The 18,494-nt window shown below is 39.7% G+C and overlaps 1 protein-coding gene across 1 annotated transcript in view; it reads left to right on the top strand.

Annotated features, from left to right (window-relative positions):
- Positions 1 to 17,331, top strand: part of zbtb20 (zinc finger and BTB domain containing 20) — a 39,245-nt gene extending 21,914 nt beyond the window's left edge. The window contains exon 4 of the mRNA XM_015960808.3: positions 5,359 to 17,331. Within this exon, the coding sequence (XP_015816294.1) occupies positions 5,359 to 5,894 (536 nt within the window). The 3' untranslated portion in view covers positions 5,895 to 17,331. The remainder of the gene's footprint in view (positions 1 to 5,358) is intronic.
- The last annotated feature ends 1,163 nt before the right edge of the window (positions 17,332 to 18,494 follow it).

Here is an 18,494-nt window from a genome sequence, read left to right as displayed (position 1 = left end):
AGCTTTTGCTCTCGTGTGACCATCGTTAAGGTTGGGCTGATTGGGCTGAATAGCTCACGATTGACAATCGAGTGGTTGCCCGAAATCAAAAATATTTAAAATTCTGCTCATCACTCGTGATGATATCGCACTGTTGAAGCAGTACCACAACGAATGTAGCAGAACTGATCGCACAGCACACGCACCAATATGGCTGACCAGTCGTTTCCGTGTCTATAGGGAGCCTAAGTCACATCCGCATCACGGGTCCCCGGAAGAACGAAAAAATGAAGCAAGTCAACGGGGCTAAAAACGCTATTTTCTAATCCGCTTTGCCTTACGCCCTGGATCACACACATGTTGTACTGCAATTTAAATGAAAACTAATGATGGGTGTTTCAACCACGCCAGTTACGTCCTTTGAGATTTATCAGCTTGTAAAAGTTCGTAATTAGCATGACTACAAACTAGAAATCGCAGATGTGACGTCACCACATGATCTCCTCTCCCCAAAGTATCTGCTACTTACCACATGACCAGATTTATGGTGGTTTTTTCCTGCTGTGGGAAGTTTGCTGAACTTACAGTAATTTTCCCTCAGTTTTCTCCGTGTCTGGTTCGATGACGTCGCGGAGCATCAACAGTCAAACACAACACTGGTCTGTATGAGCGTGACACTAGCTGCGCAAATAACCTGTGAAATAATTAACAACATCATGCTAGATCAGCAGCCTGTGATGACACCTGGTTCAGCTCACTATAGGAGCCGCTTCTGATATAATTAAATGAATAAATAAAATAATAATATACAGAAAATTTATCAAACCGAACTCTTTAAGACATTGAACTGAACCGAATATGATTATAGCGTACCGTTATGCCCCTAACAGACATCAATAACAGCACAACAGTCTCCAGGTTATACGGATCTGAATTGTGACCACCGCACAGTTTCAGAAGTCAGGTTGCCACCGGGCGTTGGGTTGTGCAGAGTAAGAACAAGACTCGTGAGCTTTGCCCTGCGAGGAGGTCACAGTGGAGATGAATAAAAGGACTGATATTTTGCACAGTGAACGCTCAGCTTTTAACAGTTTTCCCAAATACTTGTTTAAAGTGACAATGTGTATTTTCCATGGCGATAGGGGGCAGTACGTACCTAAATCATTGTAAGCATGCAGATTTTTGCGTTCGAGTAAAACTTTACCAACGGATGACCAGATGGTCAAAAATCCTTGGGAGCACAACCTCACTGGTAACGCGTGAAGAGGTGAAACAGCAAAGTTTATGAATGGCAACATTTTTGTAACCGTTTGTTAAAACATTTTGTCCGCACGGGCTCATGTAGAAGGAAACATGGTATCTAATTTGGCGTCGCCCAGAGACTTACGCCCGGAACACACCAGCTGCGAAGCGCCGCAAAATGGGTCGCTCACGAAATTCGTGTGTGCCCGCTCCTCCTCTGTTCACATCAGGCGAGAATTTCTGACGAGCGCTTCTGCTCACGCCTACTGTTTTCCAAACCCCTCCACCCCACCCCCGTGCCCTTGCTGTGTGTGTGTGTGTGTGTTCATTTTTATCTCTCTAGTCTGTTTAGATACACAGAAATGATCACATTTATCAATCGCAGTGTTTTATTTTGACAAAAATTATTTATTTTGTTAAATTTACCGGCCTGGCTCTTCTGCTTTGGTTTGACTTCCTGCCAGAATTGACGCGGCTCACTTACAGCTCACAAAAAAATTTCAGCTCCCGTCAAAATGATCGCTGCACGGCGCTAGCCTTCGTGGCGCGAGCCTTCGTGGCGCGAGCCTTCGTGGTGCTTCGTAGCTGATGTGACCAAGAACGTAGGTTAACAAGGGCACCGATTAGAAGCGCTCATTGTTCCACGGCGCTTCGCGGCGCATCGTCACGCTTTCGCGTCTGGTGTGTTCCAGGCGTTAGACCCGCTCCCATGTATTTAGACCAAATTTTAATGGTTAAATGTCACAAAGTCTCCAATATTTTTCAGCAACTGGGCATAATTTCATTCGTTTTTAACAAAAGTTTGATGGCTATTTGCAGAGATTAACGGTAAAAACTACACATTGTCACTTTAGTATCTATAGCTTTTTATGTAAAAACTCCCAAAAAAAAAACTCGTAGCAATGAGAGACTGTACAGCAGCATCTGCTAAGAGTAAGAGCAAAGAGCAACAGTAATCTGCATTTGCTCTGTCCCAACTCTCACTACCTGTTCAATCGTGTCAAAGTTAATTTCAGTTTTTCCAAACTAGGGCTGTTCATAGAAATACTAATGCTAAATAAAAAATATATAAATTATTCATAACCTTTCCACAAAAAAAACACACTTTAAAACATAAAATTACAGCTAATCCTTACAGCTATTAGAATTAAATCTATTGTTCTCACCTTTATCTTGAACATCAGGTAAAAATTAGCCTCCTTTTTTAGCATCTTAATTATATTCTACTGAATGTGTTGTAGCAACTCGAAGGCCAATTTAAAGCAAGAGCTCAGCCTCACGTTCAGTCCCATTAATTTCATTGAATAATAAAAAAAAGTACCTAGCTAGTCATTTAATTGAATTACAGCCTGATATAAACTGACTAGAAATTGCATCCATCACGTTGCAGCTGACTAACGTTCCTCTTATCATTTGGGTTCTCAAGCTGCACATTATTTCCCCGTGCACCGTTTTCTTTTAGCAGTGACAGCCTAATCAATCACGTACTGAGGAAATCATCATCACAAAAGAGGGGAAAAATTAAATATTATATAATTAGATGATCCCGTGAAAAATGTCTTCTCAACAATTGTTATTATTCACCACAGGGCTGCTTATGAGTAGAAGCACTTAAATGAAGGTTACTCATACGTTAACGCACATCAGATCCATCGCTTGACTAGTTAGGGTCTGGATATCCCATAGCAACAATGATGTAATACGTTTGCTTGTTTTGAAAAGAGAAAGAAAGGGATTGTTGTTCAGGTTTAAAAGGAAGCAGCACTGATCTAATTGTCCGACTGTCCTTGTAAGGATGTAAAACAGAGCGTCTTGTCTTTTGTTTCTTATAGAAATGATTCTTTTAGCAGTTGTAACCATTACATTATAATACTTTACACAGTCGTCTGTTAGAGGAGCCTGTTAATCTGTGTAGCAGAAACACCCGCCTGAACAGGACAACCTCACATGCTGCTTCTACTAACGACTGTTTTATGATCAGATTCTGAAAAAAATTAATACGGTTGGCGTAGTAATAATTGGCCTCATTAAATCAAAGCAGGAAGCTCGTCATTAATTCATCCAGAGTAACGGAAAGCGCACACGTGCTTCCATTAGCCTGTATAGGTCACCTGACCTGCTGGTATTTGCAGCGACACCAGGTTCTCCTTTTCTTCCATGTATTTTTGTTTATGCTGCTATTTCCCAAACTGTTATGCCAGCAGAGATCATTCTTTAAAATGATGTTTTATTGTACATATTTCTCCTATTTTAGCTGTTTGCATCAGATCTGCAGAAAATTATCAAGTAATTTTTGTATTTTTCTTTTTAAAATGTTTTATTTTTTTTGCCAAGGTTGTTAAAAACCTCTTATTTGACAGTTTGTTGTTACACAGCCTGAGTCACCACTGAACAAAGGGTCATACGCTCTAATATTTCATTGGACCGCCTTTAGATTTGATGGCATGCACAGCTTCGATAAGCTTCTGCGATGTCACCGGATTTATCTCCATCCTGTGTTGCATTCATGTTTCACCAAGATCTTGCAGTGATGATGGTAGAGTCTGACCGCTGCACCAAGCCTCCTCCAGCACATCCCAAAGATTCTCAATGGGGTTAAGATCTGGAGTCTGTGGTGGCCGATCCATGTGTGAAATGATGTCTCATGCTCCCTGAACCACTCTTTCAATATTTGAGCCAGATGAATCCTGGCATTGTCATCCAGGAATACGCCCGTGTCAGTAGGGAAGATGGAATAACCTGGTCATTCAGGATATTCAGGTAGTCAGCTGATGTCATTCTTGGAGCACATCCTGTTGCTGAACCTAGACCTGACCAACTGCAGCAACCCCAGATCATAGCACTGCCCCCACAGGCTTGTACAGTAGGCACTAGGCATGATGGGTGCATCACTTTATCTGCCTCTCTTCCTACCCTGATGCACCATCACTCTGGAACAGGGTCCATCTGGACTCATCAGACCACATGACCTTCTTCCATTGCTCCAGAGTCCAATATTTATGCTCTCTAGCAAACTGAAACCATTTTTCTGGTTTTCTTACAGCTTCCCAGCTGTTCAGTCCCAATCCCTTGAGTTCACTCAGCATTGTGCGTGTGGTTCTTACTTTCCCTATTAAACACAGTTCTACTGTTCTTCTTCGATTTGATTTCACCAAACGCCGATCACGATCATTCAGGATTTTTTTCTAGCCACATTTCTTTCTCGAAGACGATGAGTCCCCACTTTCCTTCCAGTTTTTAATAAAGCGTTGGACAGTTCTTAACCCAGTTTTAGTTGTTTCTACAATCTCCTTAGACATTTGCACTGCTTGATGCATGCCCTTCTCTAACAGACAACCATCAGATGTGTCTTTCCACGTGGTTGTTTAAGAAATGAGAAGCAGCTCATTTGGGGTTAACTAACTTGTTAACTCTAACCCTAACCCATGCAGTAACTATCCAATAGGAGGTTCCTACCTATTTGCTTATAAATCCAGGTGGCAACTTTTTAAGTTTTTGCAGAAGTTTAAGTCAGACAATCCTTCATCATTGTATGTGAGATGCAAGAATCTTATGGTTGTGTTTTATGATAAATCAGAGCCAGAAATGTCTTTGATTCAGTTCCAAACTGCTAATTTGCTCATTTTTTTGTCTTTAATAAGCATATATGTGCTTTCAGAGAGGCTGATTTACACACAGCAGCTTGAGCACCCAGAAATCTTTCATTAAAAATGACCGCACCACGCAGATTTTGACATTTAAGTGAAGGCCCTCATCAAATTGGCTGTTTACATGGTGAACAGATGGTGCTAAATTAGCTTCAGAAAAAGAAATGGGAATGGAAAGGGGAGGTTAAAATTGGCACGATTGTCCCAGGAGTGATGTAAATATGGCGTGTATTTTTTTTTTCAAGACGGAAGCAGATTTTCACCATTCAGTAATGATAACTATTGAAGCTTGTTGAGGTTTTGTGAAGAACATTCACACTCATCAAAACGTGTTCATGTGTGATTGTTCTAAGAAAGCAAACAAGTGTGAAGCTTTCGTCCCCTTAAGGCACTTTTCCGTTAGATTTAGCAAACGTTAGCTTCAGAATCGTTTCCCGTTTTAGAGAGAACAGTCCTGTAATGTTTTTTTCTGCTTTGTGTGTACATCCAGGTGAGAAGCCTCATCAGTGCAGCATCTGCTGGCGCTCGTTCTCCCTGAAGGATTACTTAATTAAACATATGGTGACACACACAGGGGTGCGGGCCTACCAGTGCAGCATCTGCAACAAGCGTTTTACCCAGAAGAGCTCTCTCAACGTCCACATGCGGCTGCACCGTGGAGAGAAGTCCTATGAGTGCTACATCTGCAAGAAGAAATTCTCACACAAGACCTTGCTGGAGAGGCACATGGCCCTGCACAGCACAGCCAGCGCCATCACGGGGCTGTCGGCAAGCACGGGCGCCCCGGGCCCAGTCTCCATCCCCATGCCTATGGCCGTCCCCGAGCCCGGAGCTGGAGTGGTGGCCCTCGCCATGCCAGTAAGTGGAGGTGCTGGAGTCGGGGCCGGGGTTGGAACAGGAGTGGGTGTAGCTGCTGAAGCGAGCTGCCAAGAAGGGACCACCTACGTGTGCTCCGTCTGCCCTGCCAAGTTCGACCAAATGGAGCTCTTCAATGACCACATGCGAATGCATGTCTCCGATGGATAAGTACAAACAAGAAAAAAAAACTTCTTTCAAAAAGAATGACAAATACAATGGCACTAGATTTTCCTTTTCTTATTTTGAGGTATGAAGAGTAATGAGTATAGACACTGGCACATTAAGTTTCCCCAAAAAAAGTCTCTTTCTTTTTTGTTATTCTAAAAGAAAAAAAAAGATGGTGGCCTTAAGGTTTAGTAGTTTGATATTGATCTACTGGATGGATCCGAACTACAGGCCTCTAAATGTATGCTTTCCTAAAATACTGATTTATGTGTTGAACACTACCGAAAGGCCTACGAAAGAAACACATACACACAAACACACCTTTAGTGTAGAAGAGTCGGCGTGACTATAAATGAGCAAATATGTTTGTGTTTTTACATGTGTCTGTTTATTTGTTCAAGCGTGTGTGTGTGTGTGTGTGTGTGTGTGTGTGTGTGTGTGTGTGTGTGTGTGTGTGTGTGTGCGCACGCGCGCACTGCCATGAAACAGAAGTCATGGTGGTTGTAAACCCATACTGACCAGTTTGGAAACTATAGATGTCCAAGCTTACTGTGGTATAATTTTCAACAATAACAATAAACAAAACAAAAAAAAAAACCTGAAAAAAATACATCTGGGGTTGGGCTACATATTCCCTCTAAAATACAGATGGTCACAAGATTGCCTTCTTACATCTAAAAAAGGAGAGTACTTAATTTGACACTGGGTTTTATTTATTCCTGTGGTTTTAAGGGATTGTAATGCAGCTGTTGTCAAGGTACCAATCTGAATCATTCTTCTGAGCTGCAACTTCCTGTCAGATGTGATGGGGAGAAGGAGTTCTCATGCTTTAGAGTTCTTATCCATGCATTTTGGTGGTTTACAAAATTTTGGCGTGTTGATGAGACAGTATTTGAGCTAAATAATGTTCTTATTTCTTCTCTGGAGTTTAACACATTTGCATCCACTGCCTCTTCAAATCCTGAAAGACTGTTAAGGCTACAGGACCTCTTCCGCTGCAAAACCTATACAAACACAGGAAGAGCCTTTTTGCTGATATGTATTTTTTTTTGTTTGTTTTTTAGCCTTTTACATTTACAGTCTCGGCAGGCTGGAACATGTGTTTAAACTCCTTCATTATTGCTGCTCCTCAACTTGCACCCGACTGTTATGGGATAGTTATAAAAAAAAAAGAAGAATTTGTCTCTTAAACTATTGAGTAGCCTGCTTAATTTGAATTTCATAATTGAATTAGGATTTAGTCGGGAGGGGTAGGCTAGTTGTTGATTACAACAGTGTTTTGAAATATGGTGTAATTGAATTTGAATTGGACCTAAAAGCGGAAAAATTGCCTCCCTGATCCTTTAACGTCTTTACAATCAGTTTTTTTCTACGACTGCAAAGCTATTTCAGCAGCTGGGAGCTGAATGCATTACGTTCGTGCATTTGGCTCTCCCTAAAGGCTCAAGTAGCATGCAACGTATCTGAAAGGAAGTACAGTCTGAAAGCAAAACAAGCAGCTCCATCAATCAATTACACTGTTTCATGATATACCACAAGTTGCAGATGGACTGTGCAGATGAAAGCATACATTCCTGATTTTTCTAATATTTAAATGCACCACGTATGGAATAGATATGGAGACTTGTGTGTTCAAGTTCATGCATCACATCCCTTTTTTATTGTATTTTTTTGTCCTTCCAAAATAGGTCTCTCACACACACACACACACACACGCATGCACGCACGCACGCACACACACACAACTGCCTGCAACTGCATTGTGAAGGATTTGCTTCTTTAAGTTAGCATAACCTTTCGTAGTTGCACAAGTGGAAGAATAACTAACTGCATACACGCGTCTTTAAAAGACTCGCTGTCCATTCAGAAAAAAGGTGCAACTTTGCACATTTTCTTAAAATGCCTGTGCTTAATGTTTAATCATTTTCCTTAGATGAGCTTCTGTTTTATTCAATTTTAAAGAATTTTTTTATCTTGACTTGGACTGCATTATTTTCTTGCATATATGTTGCACTGCTTAAACCAATAAGTGCACTACTGTTAACAGAGATATAGTTTTAGAAAAATTGATTTTTTTTTTCATTTTTTGGAGGTCACACGAATAGCGTCGTCCCTTCATTCAGTAATTTAGTAACTCTTGGCTTTTGTTATTGCTTGCTTTTACCTACAGCATATATTCTTGTGCTGTCTTAATACAAGCTTTTGTTTTTATTGAGACCATTTGGTGTGCTCACCTGTGTTTGAAATATTTTATGGGTTCAGTTCCCTACAGGACTTTTATCTGATCTTTTTATTTTCAAATTCGAAAGCAGTGCAGACTTTTCCTATGAGAACATATAAGCCAAACATCATGAACAGTGAAACAACAGTAATAATAGTATACAATCTCCCATCCAACCAAGTTGGTGGAGGTAAAATGAATAACTTATAGGATTATTATTAATAATAACACAAATTTAATATGTGTGTGTGTGTGTAAAATAAATGACATGTGCGTTTAAAGGTGGGAGAAGGTGATGGAATGCAGCTTCTGTAGTAACTGTCTTGTACACAGTTGTGTTCCTTCCTTGGTGTTTGTGTGTCTGTGGATGTCTGTGTGTGGTAATTATTAGCCTAATCAAATAGTTGATAAGTGGAATTTCTCAACTGTAGGGCTTCCTTTGCAATATGCAGCACAGGTACTGTGGGAAACAGCTCTCCAAACCTTTTGGGCTAATAAGGCACCTGTAACTTTTTATTCTTTGTTTGTTATTGTTTTTATTTTTTCTGAGAGTCAATCAAAGCTTAGGTCCAGCACCGCGAAATTCAGTTTGGAGAAGCTGAACGTCTCAATGCTTGATGTCCTTAGCTAGTCGTGTGGAGTCAGTTTTAGATAATCAATAAGCACCCAATGGATAAATGTTCAAAAACAAACAAAAAAAAAAGATTTCAAACACTGACCATGCGTAGGGAGACGTGTTAAAAACACGAAGCGAGTCCTCAGTAAAAGTAGCACATTATTGAACATTTGATTGGGCCTGTCTTTATATGGTGTGTATATGAGCCTAAACTGTATGGCTCCTATTCGTAGCTGCTGTTGCCAGGACGGCAATATTGCTGCATGCTAGTGCTATATTTGTCTCTACACAACACGTGGAGGGTAATCTCATGCCTTAACAGACAATGCACTAAAACAGAATATGTAAGCAACTGCCGTGATCATCTTGTTTTTGTTTTCCAACAGTATTGCCACTCGTATGGCACGCAGCTCCTGACGTTTCGTTGTCCCTTCGAGTCGAACACTGCCAAACTAACATCATCACTTCTTAAACTAACAGCAAAGGCAGAGGCGGTGAACCGAACTGCTTCGGTGATTGAGCATTCCACCATGGCACCTGAAATTTGACGCATTTTTTGTGTGAACACGTTTATCAAATGCACTATTTGACTGTAGCTAGATGAGTACAACCATCCTTGTGCTGTCATTGGTCTAAGTAGTAGTAGCTTGATGTTGGTTCTTGAGATGTTTGGTTTCACAATTACACAATCAGATGTTTCTCTATCCCTTTTAATTTTGTTTCAGTTTTAGATAATGAAAGTAGCCAATCTTCATGTGATCCGGATGAGGGCTGAGAACTCGTCCCGTTGTCGGTTGACTTTTTGTATCATAGGGTGTTTGATAGCAGACCAGGCTCGGAAGGGGAAGAACTTTTGCTCCGGTGTGTCATAACGTGCTTTAGCATAGCATTACCCCCATCCCCCCGTTGCATTAGCATCACGTGCTCTTCACTGTCCATAGTTATATATTCCTTAGATTGCTTCAGCTAATTGTGGTGGTGCTTAATTCTTCTCTCGGTTGCAAGAAAATGACAAAAAAATAGTTTAAAGGTGTTGAGACATTATCCAGAGAATAAGTCCTTATCTCAAATTTGTGCTTCTTCTAGTCGTAGGTCTAGACTCTTTATGTTTGCAAAGTGTGCGCATATTTTCCAGAAAAAAAACATGTTGAAAAATAGATGCTGATAGCCTGCAGCTGATTGTGTTGTAGTTTAAATATATTCCTGTTTGTTTTGTTTATCTTAGCGTAGAGACACAGGGTCTAACAATACAATGTTGTCCTTCTTGCAGTAAGTTTAAAAAAGTCATTGTTGAGCTGAATTATTTTAAGGATTCCTCCTGCTTCTCTGGTGGTCATAAATGGTGTTGTTCATAGCTTCGCGTGGCTGGATTAGTCGGTTATTTTTTACAGTGTGCTATGCTTTGCTTTGAGATGAATGGAAGAGAGTAACGGTGAGGGTGGTTTTTGAGCATGTCTTTCAGTCCGTCTCCACACTTTTCTACTTACCTTTTTTTTTTTTACTTAAGTCGTAAAACTCAGAAAACTTCAGAAAACAGCGTTCAGATGACACATTTTTCTGTCCTTCCATGAGTACACATAAGAGTAAAATAGTTCTTACAAATATTCTATATATATTTTGAGTATCGCCATGTCCACACAGATAAAGAATACATTTTTTCAGATAGTTTCATAAAATCGTAACCGCAGCTAGAAGAGTTTTAACCTTGTGGGATATAGGGAGTACGCCTATCAAGTGCCTATCAGTACATACAGCAACTATACAGAATATTCATAGTTTTTCTCTCCTGCGTTGCACAAAAAAACAATATATACACAATGGATTATTAAAAATATACTATTTATACAAGTAGTTGTGAGTGCAGCATCAAAGAACCCTTTAAATTACCTGAAATGTTTTATTCATATACAGTAAAAAATAAAATAAAATAAATGACATCCGCAGCTCTTTTCTGTGTTGTGCTTAGACCATCTGGAGGACTTAAAGATTTAAAATGCAATCACAGCTTCTTTTTCCTTTTCTGTTAAACAATCTGACTTTTTTTTTTTTACTTATTTTTTTATATTTACAGTTCCTGCCATTTGCAAACAAGCCATAAACCGGAATGTGCTGTACACGTGTGAGTGGGGGGGCTGGTGAGCAGCAGGGGGAGACACACTGACAACTGGACGAGGGAACGTTTACACACCTGCCTCTCACAATGAAAGAAAATCCCGGTTTAATCCGTGGGTTTTTATTTATTTTTCTGGAACGCCTTTGTTGGTAAATAATGCCATTTTGCAGATTAAAGCAGCGTCTTTAAAGCCAGCAGGAGTTCCCTCGGCTGAGTGTGAAGGTTTGCAGGTCTGTAGGAGCTGCTTGTAGCTGGTTTCAAAGTATGCTTTGATAAAAGACCTTTAACACGTGCAAACCAACCCCCCAGTTCCCCCACAATGATTATTTAAGACGGTCAGGTTGTTTTGTTTTTTTAATCTACAACCTAAAGTAAGAAAGGCCATGCAGTGAGAAATGTGGAAAATTAAATCAGTGCTAAAGTAGCTGAAATTTTAAATCACCTCGTGAAAACGAAAAAAAAAAAAATACATTTCTGGCGACAGATAAACAGCGTTACTCTTTGCACAGCGGTCCTCAACTGGTTGGATGAACAGCATGGAAACAAAAAATTATGGAAGAATAAAATAAAATAAAACATAAATCAAGTTACAGAACTGAGTTACTGCCAGATAAAAAGATTTTGGAAAGACTTATTATTCCGTCCCCTGTGGACTAATTACCACAGTTTTCTCTCTAACCTTCTCCAACTTAGTGGCTGTGCCAGGTTTCGGGGAGGGGTGTGTTTTTAAATTATACCATCAATGTTAAATTAAAAGTGAGAAACAGAGAAGCAGGAAGGACGGATCCTTCTTCACGGGTTTTCATTTAAATTTCAGAAGTCGTGTGAAACCAAAAGCGAGTGATTGGCTTCATTTTGAATCTTCAAATCCTCTTTAATGCATCAGTTAGAAGTAAATAGGAGAAAACAGTTTCATAGACTTGTAGTGTTAAAGTGCAGCGTTTAAATAATATAGGCAATGTGATATAGCTATCCCTGTCATCCAGAGCAGCATCTGTTCAGGTTGTGTCCAGATCCTGTTTTCATTTTGAGCTTTACAAACAGTCGAGCAGCAGATTTTTTAAGTTCGAAACAGCCAAACTAAGCTACAACATCTAGTTTTATTCACAACAATGCAGTTATTACACCAGGTTTGATTCATCACCAGACCAAATCTAGTCCCATTTAGTCACCGGAGGAGAGCACAAACTCTATTTCCTCGTTAACTCTTCTTCATCCCACCGACGAGGGGACTCTGGCGTGTTTTAGCCTCCAAAGACTAAACACGCAGCCTTTTTGTGTTCTCAAGTCACTGCCGACTCCTTGGCGTAGTTCATTGTGATGGGACAATTTAAAGTGTGCAACAGCGTGATTAAAAAAACAACAACATGCATTCCTGCTTGAGTCCAGCACATTCCAACTTCTCGTCTGGAATTAGATTTCTACGCTTAATTAGTGATAATATCACATCAAATCTCTCATGGCTTTGTACAAATCTGTTGCTTGTTTCCTCATGTAACCATCATGTCACAAATCATCTTCAAGTACAGGAAGATCCCCTTAAGAATCATATCAGTGGGTTTCCACTGTTCGAAGCTCTGAGCACAGCTGATTATTCCAGTGTGGACTGGTTTTACGGGCCGTCACGCCACCGCTCTGACTGGCTTACTCTCACAGAACAGAGACACGCGTTAAAAAAATCAAATTACCTAAAGAGCCAAAACGAAAAGTCAAGGCTCTCATCGCCATGACGATTACTCAGCCAACAATGCAGACTTCGGTTAGAGATGTTAGCGCATCTGTATGAAAGGTTGTAAAATGCTAATGTTAAAAAAAATCACACAGAACACACACACATACACACACACACAGCTGTATTAGACAATGTTTGTTTTTACAAACCAAAGAAGGGTTAAAATGATTTGAGTTTTTTGGAGAAATGAGTTTTTATTGTGCGTGTGGGGTTTTCTGCAATCGGGCTCGATTGCTGTAATTTTAGTTTTCTTCTTCTTCTCTTGGCAGGGTGCTTGTGAAACGGCGTATGTGCTTTGTCACCTGATTGGTTGTTTATAGTTTTGTGGTTGTGTTCATTTGCCTATCGTAGACCAAAATAGAATTTTTCTTTTTTATATGAAATGCAACAAAACACACAACAAAAAAAGGAATCTGACACAGTAGCTGTGATGTAAACTATGGCGTGTTCTAACGTGTAAGATTGTCCCTCTGACAAAATCCAATCATTTGTCTAACACACACATTAATGGAAACCCTTCTACATCTTTTTATTTCCTTTTTTGTGGGATTACTGTAAACTAGTCTGATTTTTACAGCAGGTTTCTTTAAATATTGGCACTGTCGAGTATTTATAATCTGTCCCTAAAGTACTAATCTGACATTGTGGCTTAAAATCCTTTCAGCCATTTATTTTTTACTTGAGATGGACCAAGATTTAAAAGTTTGCACATTATTTGTAGGTTTTCTATTGAAGCCAAAAAAGTAAAAGCAACACACAATTTTCAATCTCAACGGTTTAACAAGTCAACTTTCTCAAAGGCAAAAGAAATCAACAGAGCCACCCATCAATATGTTACCAAAACCAAATTCAAGATGGATTCAACCATCATAATATAAACCCAAAAAGCATTTTTTACCAAGTGATTTTTTGTATGGACACTCATATTTTTCGAGAAGAATGTAAAGCTTTGGACAAATTAGCATATTTGGCTGCAGAAAATATTTTATCTCTGTTAAGTTTTAACTCTTGGTAACTGCTGTATTCAGTAAATCACGTGGTTCTCAAACGGGGAGTTAAATTACTGTAAGCACAGCAATGTTTTATAGAAGATGAAAAAATGACTAAAACATTGTACCACTTCATACAGTATACCCAAAAAACAAAAACAGTTTCTCCTTTTCTTTTTACATCGGGCTTTTTGCTGCCATATCATGTATGTAGATGCTTTTGTACACATGCACTTGAGTTTAACTTTGAGATGTGCTTATGAATATGTGTGTATATTTTGTTTTCTGGCTTATGTTAGCTTGATATTTGAATATTTCCCCACAAATTACTACTTGGATTTGAATCTGAACGTGGCAGAAGTGGAGCTGTTGTAGTCAAAAGGTAGTTTAAACATCCAAACTAAGCAACCCTGAAATGTATGCTGCAGTAATGTGTGTTCAGTTTATTTTTTATAATTTATGCTCCAAGTTGGTTTGTATTTTATTATTATTATATTATTATTATTATTGTTCGTACGAAATGAAACAAGCTTGTTTGAAATGTGTTGACTGCTGTTTTGAAATAGGGGATAAAGTTAGTTTTTAGGTATGCGCAAGGACGTTTTTTTTTTAATAATATGATTTGTCAAACACTGGACTGGAGTGAGTTTTCCAACATTTCCAAGCTGAGAGATGTATTTGACAAACGTAACTGCACAGATGACGCCCGTTAGCCCATTAGCCCGTTAGCATAGATGTGAGCTTCGCCTGTTTACTGGAGAGGGTGACACTTGAATGCCGCTGTCCTCCCGTTCAAAATAGGAGCCGTTAGAATGTCAAAAGTAAAGGTTAAGACGTTGATTTGTGCTGGTTATTTGTGTTGTGATGGGTTATTTCCATCCATCCATCCCTGGACAGAGTGCCAGTCCATCGCAGGGCAACAGAGACACACAGGACAAACAATCACACACACTCACACCTAAGGACAATGTACACAGACCAATCAACCATATGGGCCATTCCCATCTGTACCGGGTCGGCCCGGGCCGGGTAGCCCCAGTCGGCCCCAGTCGGCCCCAGCCTGGCCCGGTTGATTCCACACATCCTTGTCTTAAGCCCATGTGGGCTGATTCTACCCACCAATCAGAGGCTTGCTCTAATGGAAGGTGTGAATTTGCTGTCAGCAGTGGGTGTGTTGGCCCTGGTCGGCCTGAAGCAGACCCCCTCGAGAAGAGGGCTGAGAATGAGCCTTGGTTGGCCCGGGAAAATGCCAGGCCACCCAGATATGTAAACAACCTACGCTACCCGGCCCGGGCCAACCCGGTACAGATAGGAATGGCCCATAACAGTCATGTTTTTGGACTGTGGGAGGAAGCCGGAGTACCCAGAGAGAACCCACGCATTCACAGGGAGAACATGCAAACTCCATGCAGAAAGATACCAGGCTGGGAAGCGAACCCAAGACCTTCGTGCTGCAAGGCAACAGCTCTAACCACTGTGCCACTGCGCAGCCCTGATGGGTTATTTATGATAGGAAATATTTATTAGGAGGTTTCCTTCCAAATTGTTGCACGACATAGACTAGTGACGTTTTTTTTTTTTTTTTTTTTTTTTTTTTACAAAAGAACGAGTGCTTTTTTGAGTCTTCGTAAAGGGACACCACTTCATAAATAAAACTAGCTAACAAACATTAGAGCAGATTGTTTCATCAGACCAAACACCACTTATCAAACCAGAAAAGAGATTTGCACTAGACTGATTTTGGTCTTCTTCTATCAAAAGCAATATGATCAACTACTCATTTCTGAACCATAGAATCGCACGTTTGTCACCTGAAGTGCGAATGGCGATATTTGACTTTTTGTTTTCATAGGTACAGAATGTGTTGCCTTTCGAGGTGCACATCCACATGTTGTTTGTAGCAGGGTTTTTATTATTGATTTTTTTTTACCCAGCACTATCCCAAGTATTATTGTCCATGACTGAGTGGCATTAAAACAGTTGTTTCCTCCTCCTGTGATTATTTTGGACAAACCACACAGCTCTTGCAGAGATCCTAAGTGGGGAGACGGGATGTGAGGAAAAAGAATCATTCACAATGAGTCAGTGTCAGTCGTCTGCATCACACAGGCTCGAAACGAAACTAAAAACCAAAATCTAAAACCCAGCCTACACCCTTCTCTTTTAGAAGCACGGATCCTAGATTTTTGCATATTTGGTCACTTTGAGTGCTTTTTGTTTCCACTAAGATGCTGCAAATTTACAAAAAAACATGCTTTAAAGTAAATCAGTAATATCTCTACACACATCATTTGGCTTTTTGTCTACCAAAATGTATGAAATCGTCTACAACGGCCAATAATTTTGTCACAATTTTGTTGACGTGTCAATTTTTCAATAACTCACACACACACACAGCAAAACTTCACCATTCTATCTGGATGTAGTGGCTTTTCCTGTTTTCTCCGCTTTGTGGTGTTGTTGAAAGATGTTGCGGTTTGACTAAATATGTTGCGTGTTAGAGGAAGCATATAAGTATGTGCCTTCTTGTTATCTCCTTGGTGAGCTTGTTATTATTGAGATGCTGAAGCCAGCCAATTGTGTTTGCACTAAAACCAAATTGCTTTTTTTGTGATGTTAGACTATTTAAGCAAGCTTGTTGCGTCACTTTAACCGTACAGTATGCATGAGGGTGAAATTTGGTAAGTCTAGGGCTAGAGCTCTCATCTGTTGATCTGTAAAACCAGTGCAGCTTAGAGGATCTTGTGAATATATCTCGGCTTAGTTTCACGTTTAGTTTTCAAGTCCATCTCCTTACACATCCACTTTTATTGTTTGTTGTTGTTTTATTTTTATTTTTTACAATTTCAGCAGTAAAATCACATAAAACCTGAAAAAAATCAAATCACATATACCATGAATACAGCTTTTACTTTCACATGCCACAGTTTGAGTTACATAACTGCAGAAAATATCTTCTTTTCCAAATCCATGGGAATGCATGAGTATACGAGGTCGCCTCAAGACTCTTGGTCCAATTTTTGTAGGTATTTTGCTAAATTTGAACACAGTTTTTCAGCAGCATCTAAAAAAGGCCTACATGTCTTACAGTAGCACCTTATTCATGTCAGTCCACATTTGGTAAAACAACAATAAAAACATGCTGGCAGTTTAATATCGCGGATTTAGCACCTTACTACACAGCATGTTTTCACTTTATGCCAGTTTAGTTCCACTTCCATATGTACGATTTCAAACTAAATCTCATATTTTGTGAAACAGTTTTTAAGGGACGTGCCAAAGTTTGGAGGCGATCTCTCGAGTGTTTATGCGCATCATTTTCCTTTCCACCTTCAGTTATACCAACCGTATGTCGAAACTTTCCTATAAACAGTGTGTGGAAATCAATTTATCTCAGCAAACAGTATCATTACTTGCCATTTTACAATAAGCCCTGTATTTCACATATATTTACCAGTGATGTGTATTTGTTATTATAAAAGAAAATAGCCGTAAAAGCTTCATTATGTTACATAATATTGTGACTTTTTTCGAAAAACTGTGAAGACTTATCTTGCATATACTTTATAAAGAAGTATTAAGCCTTAATACAAAAGACTAAAAAAAGTGTGGAAGAATAAACTGATTGTTGCTAAGTAAGGATGATTTTTGTAAATGTTACCAGCACTTTTTTTGTAATTTTCACTCTGAGGTATTGTACAAGTTCAAGCTGTTTGTGAAGTTTGATTATGAAGGAATAAAAACTAGTACTTTCCTGTACTTCACAGAACGTCTTGTTGCTTTTTTCTTTTTGTCTTCAGTCTCTTCTCACGTACTGATGCTGTTGTGACGCATTGACGTCACACCAGTGACGTGTAGAGATTTCTAACAATAGAATAGAAGAGCTATCGTCAGAGCGGAGACAAATGTTATAGCAGCAAAGCTGTCATTTCTACATGACATGGTTATTTACAACAAAAAACTGTTATTCGTAGCAGAAATGAGGTAGCGGCAGCACTTCCTGCTCAAAGGACAACTCTTCCTGTTGGATTTTTGAAATTATTAAAACAGACAACCATGTAAAATTTTGTAACTTAACTCAAAGATAAACTGCTATGAGACGTTAGCCTGGCAAGTCATCCTGTTAAAGAGAGAGCACAAAAATAGGACATCCTAGATCTGAATGAATGAAATATTCTTATTAAATACTTTGTTCCATACCATACCATAGTTTATTCATTTAGCACGTTTAAAACGCAGCATGGGAGCTGCCCAAAGTGCTGCACAGGCTGGACCAAAACACGACCAATCTTAGCAACTAAAACAGAAGATAAAAATACTGATCAAAAGCAGATAAAACATGAGGAATACTAAGAACAATAAAACACTAAAACGAGTCACTGTCTAAAAGCCGCATCGTAGAAGTGGGTCTTTAAACGAGATTTAAAAACCGCCAATGATGGAGCCTGTCGGACTATAATGGGTAGAGACTTCCACAGCTGTGGGGCAGCATGTACAAATGCTCATTCACCCCGTGGTTTGTAACGCATCCGAGGCGTGCAAAGCAGCAGGAGGTCAGCCGACCTCAACGTGCGCGTGGGTACATAGGGAGTGAGCAGGTCAGAGAGATAGGGAGGTGCCAGGTCGTTGAGCGTTGTGCTTTAAAGACAAAAGTCAATAACTTAAACTGTTCTTTACATAGTTGAATGGGCTGACAATAAAATCACACAAAATGTATCTATGGAAATCTAATTTATCAACCCATGGAGGTCTGGATTTGGAGTCACACTCAAAATTAAAGTGGAAAAACTCACTACAAGCTTTATCCAACTTTGATGTGATGTCCTTAAAACAAGTCAGGATGAGGCTTCATGTGTGTGGCCTTCATGTGCCTGCAGAAGAAGAAACCATCTTCTAAATAGCACCACGCAAGATAAATATGAGGAACATCAC

Source organism: Nothobranchius furzeri, chromosome 10, assembly GCF_043380555.1.
Source record: "Nothobranchius furzeri strain GRZ-AD chromosome 10, NfurGRZ-RIMD1, whole genome shotgun sequence".
In the NCBI taxonomy this organism is placed as follows: Eukaryota; Metazoa; Chordata; class Actinopteri; order Cyprinodontiformes; family Nothobranchiidae; genus Nothobranchius; species Nothobranchius furzeri.
The sequence above is the reverse complement of the archived record's forward strand: the minus strand, read 5'-3'. Positions and strand labels throughout refer to the sequence as shown.